General features: G+C 41.4%; 1 protein-coding gene across 1 annotated transcript in view; it reads right to left on the bottom strand.

Annotated features, from left to right (window-relative positions):
- NEGR1 (neuronal growth regulator 1) overlaps window positions 1-14,064 on the bottom strand; it is a 604,691-nt gene that overhangs the window by 219,503 nt on the left and 371,124 nt on the right. The window contains exon 3 of the mRNA XM_073357343.1: window positions 1,874-1,999. Within this exon, the coding sequence (XP_073213444.1) occupies window positions 1,874-1,999 (126 nt within the window). The remainder of the gene's footprint in view (window positions 1-1,873; window positions 2,000-14,064) is intronic.

The raw sequence follows: 14,064 nt of genomic DNA, 5'->3' as shown, positions 1-14,064 counted from the left end.
ATTTATTTGAGCATAAACATCAGGCATCCGATGAAGTGAGCTGTAGCTCACAAAAGCTTATGCTCAAATAAATTGTTAGTCTCTAAGGTGCCACAAGTACTCCTTTTCTCTTTATACTCCAGTAATGTGACATTCAGTGACAGCATACTCCCAAACAACTCAATGGTTTTCAGAAAAGTTCTTTGAAATGAGTGAGAGAGTAGAACAGACCCTTTATGTTTAAAATAAATAAAAATATCCACATAAAAACATTCCAGATCCAGCACCAATGCTGTGTACCACTTTCATCTGGCAGTGGAGGGCAATCCTGCTAGACATAAAACACAGAGGATTGTCAGAGCCAAAGCTCTGCAACACGGAAGTGAAGTTCCTTCAGCAGTCAGCAGCAGAGAGAGACAGGAACTGAAACAGCTGAGGAGTGGAACTCCCTTATACAGCCTCAGGCACTGAAAGCTTGAAGGAGTTAGTGTACTTCAGCACTCCTCAATGAACACAACTTGCAATAAGGTGCTCTTGCCATCAGTGGGAATATAGAGAGGCCCCCAAAGAATATTTTTTCTATCATACTTAGAACAGTTTAACTCTGTTAGTCACATACAAAAATTACTTAAAAATATAAAAAGAACTCTTTTCAGAGTGGTAGCTGTGTTAGTCTGTATCAGCAAAAAGAACGAGGAGTCCTTGTGGCACCTTAGAGACTAACAAATTTATGTGAGCATAAGCTTTCGTGGGCTAAAACCCACTTCATCGGATGCATGTAGTGGAAAATACAGTAGGAAGATACATATATATACACACAGAGAACATGAAAAAATGGGTGTTGCCATACACACTATAATGAGAGTGGTTAATTATGTGAGCTATTATCAGCAGGGGAAAAAAAACTTTTGTAGTGATAATCAGGATGGCCCATTTCCAACAGTTGACAAGAAGGTGAGAATAACAGTGTGGGGCGGGGGAGAATAAGCATGGGGAAATAGTTTTACTTTGTGTAATGACCCATCCACTCCCAGTTCAAGCCTAATTTAATGGTGTCCAGTTTGCAAATTAATTCCAATTCAGCAGTCTCTCGCTGGAGTCTGTTTTTGAATTTTTTGTTGTTGTAATATTGCAACTTTTAGGTCTGTAATCGAGTGACCAGGGAGATTGAAGTGTTCTCCAACCGGTTTTTGAATGTTATCATTCTTGATGTCTGATTTGTGTCCATTTATTCTTTTACGTAGAGACTGTCCGGTTTGGCCAATGTACAAGAACTCTGTGTGTGGAATCAGAATCACAATTATTTCTTTAGATATCATGTCTGCTTGCAATTTTTCATGTATACTTTAATTTAAAACTATTTTGATAAACTATTCTGTATAACAGCATAATCACAAGGCTCAGTGGTAGTGAAATATTAAAGAATATTAAATCAGCATGATGTAAATTTCATCTTTCTTTTTTAGGTATAGAGAACTGTGTCTGAAAGATTCCTTTGTTTTTTGAGATGTTTGATAGATTACTATGGTCAGCTGAAATGAGCATAACCTGCGAGCCGGGAACTCTCATCTTATCTTTGACACTGACTCTCTCCTGTGTCCTTAGGCAAGTCACTTAGGTCCAGATTTTCAAAAGTAAAGTTGAATTTTTGGTATCTCAAATTGTGTGTTTAACCCTATGTCTAAGGGCTGAGTTTAACAGGTGCTGAGCACCCATAACCCTCACTGACTTCAGCTAGAGTTTTTGGGTGATCACCTTCTCTGAAAATCTGGTCCAATTGTCCTAAACTGGGCACACAAAACTAGTGGTGTCAATTCCTAATCTATAAAGGCATGAATGGCGACGGGTTTCCTGAAAGAGAGAAACTCTGGGTTAAAAATGGTTTTGTGCTTACCTGATGGAGAGATATGTCTCCAAGAAATGGAAGGCTCTGGTTTCCCACTGGCCAAGCAAGTAAGTGTAACATTGCTTCCTTCATTCACAACAATGTCAGTTGAAATACGAGATATCTTCGGAGAAACTGAAATGGAACAATGAGAAACTTTAAAAAAAAGAATTTTGCATTAGATTGAAAAAGAGTGATTCATTTCCTCCAATGTCAGACATATATCTTGAAGTCCAAACTTTTGGGATTTTTTTTTATATAATTTTTATCTACATTGGTTTTCATGGTATTTTGCAAAGAAATCCTTGTTCAGAATTGCTTACTTCTAACCACAACTATTCCACCATTTATACAAAGGTACCGCCCATGGATCAGGATGCTCCATGTTAAACACTAGGACAACTGCAATCTGCTCCAAATTATGAAAATGTGGAATAGCTCTCAGGTTCCTAGCAATCTGCCAGTGTAGCTCTTGTTTAGGCAAAATTTGGACGTGCTCATGTTAGTCCATAATGGACATTAAATTAAAATGCTATTGTTCTCTGAAAAATGATTATGCAAAAATAGTACTTTCCTATTCATTCCATCTGCTGCCTGTGTGTATCTAGAGTTATATCTCTTCACATTAGTAAGCAAAGTAAGTTTTTATTGCTTTTTATGACTGTTGGTCCTGCAATGCCAATATAGACAAGAGAGAGTGAGCTGGATTTCGTTTTCCTTTCTGTATCTTAAGCAGAATTGTTCAATAAATTCTATTTATAGGACTAATTAAAATATAATAAGGCTTCAGCAGTGTAACTGAAAGCATCAGTGAGAGCATAACTTCAAGACAATGGAGGTTTACAAGGATAAATGGGAGGGTAACATTTGGCCTGCAGAATCTTTATTACTGGTAATGATGCACAGTAAGACAAGAACCAAAGTTGACTTTTGGAATCCAGGCTGAGCTTTCACTTGTGAAGTGCTTTTTAGGTATTAACTAAGCACTTTTAGTATGGAAATCATTGAAAGATAACAACAGGGAACACCACATTGCTATTTCTGCAAACACTTTTTAGAGTACAGCCACATTCTCAATGTCAAACATGCAAAAAGCGATATATTCTGTACCTTGGTATAATGGAATCTTCTAGTAAACTTGATGAAACTCTAGTAATCGCTACATTTTTGTACCAAAAATGCAGTTTTCAAACAAAACTGTTCTATAATGCAAACATATGCTTGTATTACAGGAAAAATATGATTATAATATTTCAGTTTTTTGAACAAAAATATTTACGAAGAAAAACATATTTCTTCTCTCTTGCGGACAAAATCTATTGTCTTAACGGGGCACCTCCTTTATTAAAACTGTAGTAGCAACAACCTTCATAATGACAAAAAAATACTGAAAATGTTCAGAAGATCTTGAGTATTTAGTTTATTCCCTAAATATTATTAAGGTACAGAAACATTCAAAATAGTTTGATCATATTAGTTAAAAATTCCTGATATTTCAACCCTTACTTTTGAAGCAGAAGACCAAAGGAAACCTTAAATTACATTAGAATCTCATTAATTATTACACCCTTTATGAAACAGAGCATGAATAAACAATTGTTAAAGACCAAGAATACACTATCCAAAAATGCTTTAAGTTCCTTTTCTGATAACTGCAGTTTAAAGTATTTCACATGGTTGTATACAGTACTGTTAAATATACTATAGTGTTCTATATAAGTTATTAAGTATGGAACCTCACCACAACATTATTTAATATTTGCTAAGAAGGGAGACTCATTTTTTTACATATGGATTATTGGGTTTGGCAACTAGTGAAGTCCAGATTATTAACACTCTTCTATATGTATTATGGGACGGATTGTGACTGGACCTTTGTAGGTGCATAATACTTGAGGTGGATGCAAGGAGCCTTCTAAATTCAGTGTAGGTGTCAGCCACAACTGTAGTCCCTTGCATTCCCTGCACTAGAACAAGCAGCAGTGTTACCCCCACATCCCCAAAAGGTTTCAGGGGGAGTGTGGGCCTATGGCTCTGACCTGCACACTTGCAAGTAAGGGTTGTTGGTTCTCAAAGGTCCTGATGCAGCTCACCAATCCCTCTTCCCAAATCACACACAAGGGTCTTAGTTAAAACTAAAATCTGACCTGATGTGCACAGTGGTAAAATAGCTATAAACATATGGGGTCAAACGCTGTCACCCTTCACACTTCCTTCCATAAAGGATGGAAGTAGATTAGGGGAGCGAGTATTTAGGCTAAAACAATGGACCACACCTCTGGTCTTAAACATGGCCTTTAATTTTATTCCGCTGCTCAGTACACAGAGGACCCATATAAATTCTCTACTAGTGGGTTTCAAGAAAGCCAAACTGAAATGCCACAGTACCCCATAGTTCCCCTTCTGCTTGTGACTACATGCACCACAAATTCATGATCTGGCCCACAAATTCTTCTCAGCCATTTACCCAGTTCAACCAAGAATAGCCGATTCAAGAATAGTTTATGATTATCCCCTCAATGTTTTTTAAAAATGGCTTGGACAGTGCCACCCCACAAACTGCATACATCAGAGACAATGAAACCAAGTTGCATTTGAGTGGGTAGCCTCTATGTTTCCTTGAGAGGAGAGAGCCACAAAAAAAATAAAATAAAATGAGCAGTTTTACATTTCTATGTTGTAAACAGTGGGATCCATAATAGCACCAGCTGGGGCTGTGTTGTACAATTAGATTTTGTAAACATTCTTTTATCACAGTCATTTACTCGCTGAAAAGTTGCTTGAATGACTCAGCATCTGCTATATACTGTGTACCTTTCTTCGCAGACATTGAATTCTGCATCAGCTAGAGACTATAAATATTGAGAATTCAGACAGAATGTGTGTCGGGCTGTCTAAGACCATAATTTACCATGAAAGAGCTAACTAACTAACTAAATAATAATAAAAAAAATAAATTAGTGCAGATATAGGGATTTACATTTCAAATTACTGTACAATTATTAACTATTTAATCCTAAAAGAAGCCATATGGGAAAGGTAAGTAGAATTCCTAAAAAAAGTAATGTCCAAGTCCCCAGGCATCTGCACTTTCTGTAGTGTTTGGAGTAAGGCAGTTCTATGCTAAAACAATAAAAGCAACTGATTAGGGCAGGCAATCGTGGGGGAACCTGTTTTGGGATGGACAGGAGGAAACAAAGGCTAGAGAGAAACAAAGGTCGGGGAAGCCATGTGACATTGCTAGCAGCAGCTCCGTAGGAAAACAGAGCCTGATAATTCTTCATAGATGTTGCTAGGCATAGTATGAACTGAACATGAAAGCCTGAACTACCCCATAAACAACTGAGAAAGGAAGGAAGAAATGAATCCTGGAGTATGGTACATCAAGACAATACAATGTTTCTTTTACCCAAGACCTGGGGTCCAAATATCCTTGGTTTATAGAAGCATGTTCGTAAGCTGGTTGGGCTACAAATACCCTATGAGCCTCATTTATTACAAATGTAGGGTAAGATTAACTATTACATTTTGAATAGTAACCAGCATTTGATTTTGATGTTTTGAATTGCACCATTCAAAATTATTTTAACGATATATACCAGGGTAAGTTTGGTCAAATAGATCTATAAAAATTGCACAGGACAAGAATCAATAAAAATAACACAGTCCAGTTTCTTTGCCACAAGAGCCTGTGTAAGGCTGCAAAAATGCAAACAAGTCAATTCTGCAGCCTTGTACAGGCTTCCAGAATAGAGAGAGTGGATGGAGCATTTATTGAATCTGGCCTAGAGATACCACATACAGACATACAGAATAACATCTTTGAAAAAATACGCTTCAGCGCTTTTCAAAACTGCACTGCATGTGAAAAGCACTACTTCTCAGTCTACACAACTCCGGAAATAAGATGGAAGTTTAACAGACATTTCTAGTTAAGAGAGACAAGGTGGGTGAGGTAATATATTTTATTGGACCAACTTTTCCTGCTGAGAGAGACAAGCTTACACAGAGCTCTTCTTCAGGTCTGGGAAATGTCCTCAGACAATCTGTTCCACCTGGTATTTAGCTATGACACTCAGAGCACATTTTCCAGACTTGAAGAAAGAGCTCTATGTTAGCTCAGAAGCCTGTCTCTGTCACGAACAGAAATTGGTCCAAGAGAAGATATTACCTCACCCACCATCTAATATCCTGGGACCAACACAGCTGCAACAACACTGCATACATTTCTAGTTTATTAATTACTTACATCATTGGGATTATTTCAGTAGCTGATTTTATCTGTGGAGACTATGTCAATCTCACTGATGGCCCACTTTGTTTATACTCTTCCACAATGTGAAGGACTTCACAGTAAGTCTCTCTGAGCCTAGGACCTACGTGTCCAACTTCCACCAAGCAATCTGACTGATAGCCCCAGTTATTTTGCCATGTGCACATGGACATGGTCAACCAAAAGCTGCCCCTATGTGTGCACAATGTAGTACTAGTAAAATATAAAGAAATAAAACCCCACAAACAGCACAGTGCGCCCTGAGTGAATACAAATGAGTCTGGGCAGATAAAATGGTCTTAGTGGTGGTGATGGGAGTGGGGAGGAATTCATGAAGTAATACAGGTTGTAACTACATTTGAAATACTTTAAATTGTTCTGCATGTATAATATTTGTTCATTAAACAAGTTGCATGTCATCAAAATGTACTTATTCCTAAATGGTGTGATGGGGCTGGGGCTCATTGGTGGTATTGCCTAGTGGTTAGGTCCCTGTGTCACAACTCTCCCCTGTCCCCAGTGTTCCCTGCCACTGGTCACTCAGACATGGTGGCTGTCTCTCTTCCAATAGACAGTAACTCGGCCTCTGGTCAGGTCATCATTGAAGTCCACCCCTTTCCAGGGTAACCGTGCCCAACAAAGCACAGGAGTCCAATGTCCTCCCAAAAGGAGCTTTCTGCCCAATTCTGGGTTCCCAAAGGCCTCACACCCTTACTTCAGCACTTATAATGTCTTATCTCAAGGTGCGGGAGGTTATGCCACACTTGCGGCTGGCTGGTTATGGGAGCTCAGGCCCTTTCTCTTTATCAGGCTTCAACCCAGGGCCCTATGAGTGGCAGCCCCTAGGAGTGCTCCAAAGCTGCCTCCCTCAACCGCTTCCTACCATTTACTTTCCAACTCCAGGCTGTGGTCACAGTCTCACAAATAATCAAAGAAAAGATAAAGTAAACGGTTCCTTAACCCTTAAAGACAAACTAGTCCCTCCCCCAAATCCTGGGGGAGCTACCACTTGCAGCCCCACTCCGTGCAGCAAGGACTCCTGATGTACCCTTACTCAGGAACTCCCAGGATAGGTCCATTCTTCTACCCTATCTTCTATCCCCTCCTTTCTGAGCTATCTGGTTCTCTTCTAAATTCCTCCTCCTGCTGGAGCAGGCTCTACAGGTGCGATGAGTCAGGGCACTTGGGCCTAAAACTGCTCCTTAACTCCTTCTATCCCACTTTGGGGTTCACATACCCCGTCACAAATGGAAAGAGGAAGAAATTTTCCATTCAGTTTTATGGGAACAGAATTTTATACCTGCAAATATTTTTAAAATAAATATTGTAGGTAGGTTAGTTTCCGGTATTAAAAAACCCATATGTCACTGTGAATAAATGCAGATCTAAGTTGATTAAGCTTCAAGTTCTGATTTCATCATTTCTCTGACAAGCCAAGCAAATTGCATTAGTAGGAGCATTGCCAGCAGATCGAGGGAAGTGATTATTCCCCTCTATTCAGCACTGGTGAGGTCACATCTGGAGTACTGCATCCAGTTTGGGACCCCGCACTACAGAAAGGATGTGGACAAATTGAAGAAAGTCCAGCGGAGGGCAATGAAAATGATCAGGGGACTGGAGCACATGGCTTACGAGGAGAGGTTGAGGGAACTGGGCTTGTTTCGTCTGCAGAAGAGAAGAGTGAGGGGGGATTAGATAGCAGCCTTCAGCTACCTGACGTGGGGTTCCAAAGAGGATGCAGCTAGGCTGTTCTCAGTGGTGGCAGATGACAAAACGAGGATTAATGGTTTCAAGTTGCAGTGGAGGAGGTCTAGGTTGGATATTAGGAAACACTATTTCACTAGGAGGGTGGTGAAGCACTGGAATGGGTTACCTAAGGAGGTGGTAGGACCTCCATCCTTAGAGGTTTTTAAGGCCCAGCTTGACAAAGCCCTGGCTGGGATGATTTAGTCAATGTTAGTTCTGCTTTGAGCAGGGGGTTGGACTAGATGACCTCCTGAGGTCTCTTCCAACCCTAATCTTCTGTGATTCTATAAACTGGGTACTGGCCACTGTTTGGAGAGGAGACTGCAAAGGCAAACCCTACAGTACTAAAATAAATGTTAGCATAGGTGTCCAGTTTGGGAAAGAGCTAGAGTAGAGATTTGTATAAGTGGCAAAATTTGGATCCTGACTTGGATTTCAAATATCCCTAAATTCAGTGATATTTGGATTTGAATTTTTTTTTCTGTCCATTATAAAGATATGAGCAATTTGCAAAATTTAGATCTGTATCTGCAGTTTGAACAGCCCTCAAAATTCAGTATGTATGTGTTCAGGTATGGTTGAAGCCTATCTAAACTTCCCCTGCAGTTTTAATTGGATATAGTATTACTCTTCAGTTGACATCCTAAACTACTGTGCTGAGTTGATATGCACTGTTAAGAGGCAACGAGCTTCCCACAACTAGTTGGCTGTGTTTTCATAGAGGGAGCTGTGGAATTGACTTAATGAAAATTTAATGTAAAAGTCCTACACATAGGGCTGCCAACTTTCTACTCACACAAAACTGAACACCCATGCCCCTGCCCCACCCTCCCCCCCACCGAAGCCCACCCTTGGCTCACCCTTTCTGAGGCCCCGCCCCCCTACTCACTCTGTCCCCACTTCCCTCTGTTGCTCACTCTCCCCACCCTCTCTCACTCGCTCATTTTCACTCAGGGGGGTTGGGGTGGAGGAGGGGGTGAGGGCTCCGGCTGGTGGTGCAGGCTCCGGGGTGGAGCCAGAAATGAGAAGATCAGGGTGCAGGAGGGGGCTTTGGGCTGAGGCAGTGAGTTGGGATACAAGGGGGGTGAGGGTTCCAGCTGGAGGTGCAGGCTCTGTGATGGGGCCAAGGATGAGGGGTTTGAAGTGCAGGAGGGGGCTCCATGCTGAGGGGTGGAGCTGAGGGGTTCGGAATATGGGAGGGGGTTGAGGTGTGGGAGGGGGTTTAGGTTCTGGGCTGGGGATGTGGGTTCTGGGGTGGGGCCAGAAATGAGGGGTTCAGGGTGTGGGAGGGGGCTCTGGGCTGGGACAGGGGGTTGGAGGGTGAGAGCTCCAGCTGGGGCTGTGGGGTGGGGATGGGGATGAGAGGATTGGATTGTAGGAGCAGGGGCTGGGCTGGGATTGAGGGATTCGGAGGGCAGGAGAGGGATCAGGGCTGGGGAAGAGGGTTGGGGCTTGGGAGGGGGACAGGCAGAGGTGAAAGTAAGCCGGCCCAGTCTGGTACGGTGTACCGGCAAGAACTGGTGCGCTGTACTGTACTGGCTTCCCCAGACAGCGATTTAAAGGGCCTGGGGCTCCTGGCAGCGGCTGGAGCCCTGGGCCCTTTAAATTGCCGCCAGAGCACCGCTGCCGGAGCCCCAGGGTAGCAGTGGCAGCCGATAGCCCCCGGGGCTCTGTCAGCAATTTAAAGGGCCCGGGGCGCCCCACCAGAGACCCTGGCCGTTGCCGCTACCTCAGGTGCTCTGGCAGCGTGGCTCCAGCGGCGATTTAAAGGGCCCAGGGAAGTAGCAGCGGCTGGAGCCTCGGGCCCTTTAAATCGCTGCCCGAGCCTTGCTGCCGGAGCCCTGGGATAGTGGCGGTGGCAGTTTCTGGCCAATGGGAGCTGCAGAGCTGGGGTTAGGGGTGGGGGCAGCATGCTCCCTGACTGCCCCTATGCGTAGGAGCTGGAGGGGGGACATGCCACTACTTCTGGGAGCTGCGTGGAGCCACGGTAGGCAGGAAGCCTGCCTTAGCCCCACTGCTCTGATGACTGGACTTTTAACAGCTGAACTGATGACCAGACTTTTAACGGTGCTGACCGGAGCCACTGGGGTCCCTTTTCGACCAGGCTGTCTGGTAAAAAACTGGACACCTGGAAACCCTACCTACACAGCACCCTATGCTGAGCCTGTCTCTCTCCTTCGTCTTCCTGCTGTAGCTGACCCACCTATGGGAAACTGGCCACAAGATGGACAAGGACAGGAATTGGCCAAAGTGTGATTGGGGTGGAGGATAACCTCACTCATCTGTGAACACCAAAGTGGGGTGGATAGGAGCCTTCTGCCCCAGATCACTACACAGTGGTAGCTGACGTTTTCCTTTTTCTTTATACAATTTGTTTGTAGGCTATGAGGGTGGAGTCTTCAACACAATGGATCATTTCTCTCTCATTAGCTGAGAAAAATGAAACTATTAGCCATTCTTCTCTGCTCCTTCAAACATTTTCCCAGTCAACCAAGCGAGTATCCAATCACCAAGTTAGGTTGTCCCATAACCTTATTACTCAGCATTTATACTGGATAGAATTTGATAGTCTGATCCAAGGAAGGGATGATGAAAGGCTGCAGTGCAGTACTCATGACACACATGGTCTCTATTCTGGGTGGAGGTGGCTGAGGGAGGGAAGGACTCTCTCTTTTAAATCAGAAGCTCAGTGTTTGTGGCCACATAGCAAAGAAGCGCTGTACAGTTTCTGTGATTCATCCATCACAAAAGCTAATTTTGATGAGATACAGTCCTAAAAGCATTTTAAAAACTGGAATAAGTCAAGGTGCAGATGGGGAGTATTTACAGATACCTTGTCATAGATCACCTAAACATTTATAAACCTGATCCCATTTGTAAAAGAGAGCCCTTATAAAACAATATTTTTTATTTCTATTGAAATGCATAGTATATAACTTATTCCAAGACTGTGGAGATGGGTATCTTTTCCCTTGTACAATTCCAAGCAGATGCTCTCTCTTGAATTATGATATTATGCTAGATCACCCAATTAACTTCTTTGGTAAATTTCCAGCATCACTCAACAAAAGTACAATTAGTACCTTCACACCTATTCCTAGAGATTACTGGTGAGTCTCTATTAGCTATACAAACTTGATATTACTCAAAACTGATCAAGTTCAGACTCCAGGAAGACCATGAGCCCTCAGGACAACCTCTGAGACTTTCACTGCCATAGGTACTACAATCATAAAAGCAAGGAAAGCTAAGAAATAGTTCCAAGCCAGAGAGACTGCAAAGAAGAAAGAGCTTTTGAATTCTTGGACTTCCTCATCATCTAAATTCACTTAAAGTGAGGGATACACATTTTGTCACTAAAGCAAACTAACTATATTTGCAGTGCATTATTTTGAATTGGCAGAGAGAAACGCTGCCAATGTGTGGGATGGTAGGGCAGACAGGAGTCAGTTGAAAGGCAAATCTCAGGCTTTTCAATTTCCCATTACAAGTAAGTACATTACTTTTCCTTGCTGTTTGGAATAGGTTTGTACATTTCCACAGAAATAAAAACATATTTCAGAATGTGCCACAACCTAACTTTCAAAAATAATCCATGCTTTTCCCAGTTCATTTAATGACCCCAAAACCACACATTCATTACCAAGCATTTTCAAGATTAGAAACATACAAAAGAATTATTTCCACATAAAAGAATAATTTTATTAATCAGATTCGCCATGTAGATTCTTGAAATTAATCCATTATTCTAATTCACTCTGCAAAAGACAGTTCTATACGAAAGAAAAAACTGGACAGCTGTGACCTACATAGCCTAAAAATGAGATAAAATATACCCATTTGTCATGAAAAAAGTCCAAAGGATCATTATTAAATACAAACTCCACCAAAGTTAGATATCATTCACATTATAAAATGAATTGGCAAAAGACAAAAAATTTAAAGGCATACTCTTAATTCCTGCCATGATACATGTACTCTCATGTACATGGAATGTATAATAAGCCAGTTCCCAGGGCCCTAAGGTAGGGGACCATAATATCTTAAGTATATAGGTACAACAGACAGAAGAATACTATGAGTAATTTAGCAAATGTTCTGGCTTTAGTCACCCTAAAGCTATTTATGAATAGCTTTCTACATTTAAGTTCCTTGTTTCTATCTTTAAAATAAAACAGAACAAAAATATGTTCATAGAAAGTTATTTGGAAGAGTGGAATAAATTCAAATGAAACATTTATTCTCTCAAGTAAATGTATATAGCTGACTGATGTAAATATACACTCTGCGCAATTGAACATTTTCCAGGTTAAATAACTATTACTATTTACAGTAGCCTTAACCCATGTGACTTCCTTCAAAGCTGTTCTCATTTTTCTGGTACATGCACATATAAACATTATTTGGAGGGGAGGGCTTGACTAATGGCTATTTGTGTGGCATGTTTAGCTACCACAGAATAGCTCCGGTTGCTCCAGAGGTACTTGGATGGCATAAAGATGTCACCAACCCACTTCCCTGTACCTATCATACAGGACATAGCTAGAGCTTTACTTATCATAGGGGACTGTCCAATAGCTTTTCTGGTTTGACATAATAATCAACATGGGGCTGTTACAAACCAGTGCAATTGATAGTTTCTCTGGTGCTGTTCCAAATTACATGGGGAATCAGGGCCAGAATTAGGGACATGTAAATAGATCTTATAGACATCTTGCCTTACCCTCCCCCACCTTTCCTTTGCTCATTGCAGGAAAGGAGGAATGGAAAATCTGGCCCATCCACAAGATCTGTTAAGTATAGCGATTTATTTTACTTTGACTGAGAGATACAAACACCAATACAAAATATGGGAGAGGGAAATGTGCTAACATTGATCTCAATGGGAATTGAGGATCCTAAACATCTTGGAGTATCAGTCCCAGAACATACCCTTCTAAAGATATATCTGCAGATCTCCAGCTGGTGAAAGTTGGCACAGTTTCCATTACTTCAATGTAGTGATACACATTTACACCAGCAAAAAATCTGGCCCATGAAACATTTTCAAAAATGGCTTCCAAAATTGCAGCAACAATTTTTCCCCTAGACATAGGAACGTTGACTTTATCAAGGAAACTTTGTGTGTATAGAAAAATCAGGTAACTACCCAATCAAATAACTATTCAATTTTCAAGCAAAAGAACAAAATCATGACTGAAAACAAAATTGTGCACACAGAATTGCACCTGCAATTTGAGATGCTGAGTTCAAAATTTGACCTTTTAAAAGGCTTAAATCACTTCACAATGCCCCTTCAGTACTTTAACAAAACTATTGAAAATAATTTCTATTTGGCACCATTATATATGAATAGGAAAAACTATATGGTAGAACTCAGCCTCTTTTTGTGCTTCATAAATCACTGCATAGGAGCATTGCAATTCAAACTTTACCTATATTTATCCAATAGGATACAAGAACTCCCTTAGTCACATACAACCGTACTGGGTAAACAGAATTTTCTTTATGAAGAAAATGATGTGATCTTCCACCTCCTATCTCCTTCCAACACCATTTCCTCCTTTTTCTCGTCTCCCCTGCTACCGTTTTCATCCGTTCTCTTCTTGTATCGTATCCACGTGATCCCTTGATCCATTTTCCTCACTGCTACCAAACTACTTCACCCCCAAAATTTCACTCCCTCCATTTTACTCCCCTTAAGTTCACTCTCTTCTGGTCTGTTCCTCTCAAAATAAAATCATATCATGTTCTCTGCCATGCTCAAACACCCCACTTTTGACCCCACCTGCTACTACAGCTATTTCCCATCTCTCTTCTTTTATCTCTAAACTCATACACATCATTTACAACTACTGCCACAAATTCCTCTCCTCTAACTCCAACTTGCTTTTGCATGCTCTATTCCACCAAAGCTCTCACAAAGTTTTCTGATGGCCAAATCCCATACTCATCCTCCTTGACCTCTCTGTTGCTGTCACTCATCCTTGAATTCTTGTCTTTCCTTGGCTTTTGTTATTCCTTCCTCTCCTGATTCTCCTTCCCCCCGTCTATTCACCCCTTCAGTTATGCTTTCCTTCTCTCCTTCCCACTGTTGGCAGCTCTGCTCCCCATCTTCCTTTATATCCTTTTTTTAGGTGATCATATCTTCTCATAGGCTTATGATACTGTCTAATATCAA

This window comes from Lepidochelys kempii, chromosome 8, assembly GCF_965140285.1.
Source record: "Lepidochelys kempii isolate rLepKem1 chromosome 8, rLepKem1.hap1, whole genome shotgun sequence".
NCBI lineage: Eukaryota > Metazoa > Chordata > Testudines > Cheloniidae > Lepidochelys > Lepidochelys kempii.
Note: the sequence above shows the minus strand (reverse complement) of the source record. Positions and strands in the feature narration are given on the sequence as shown.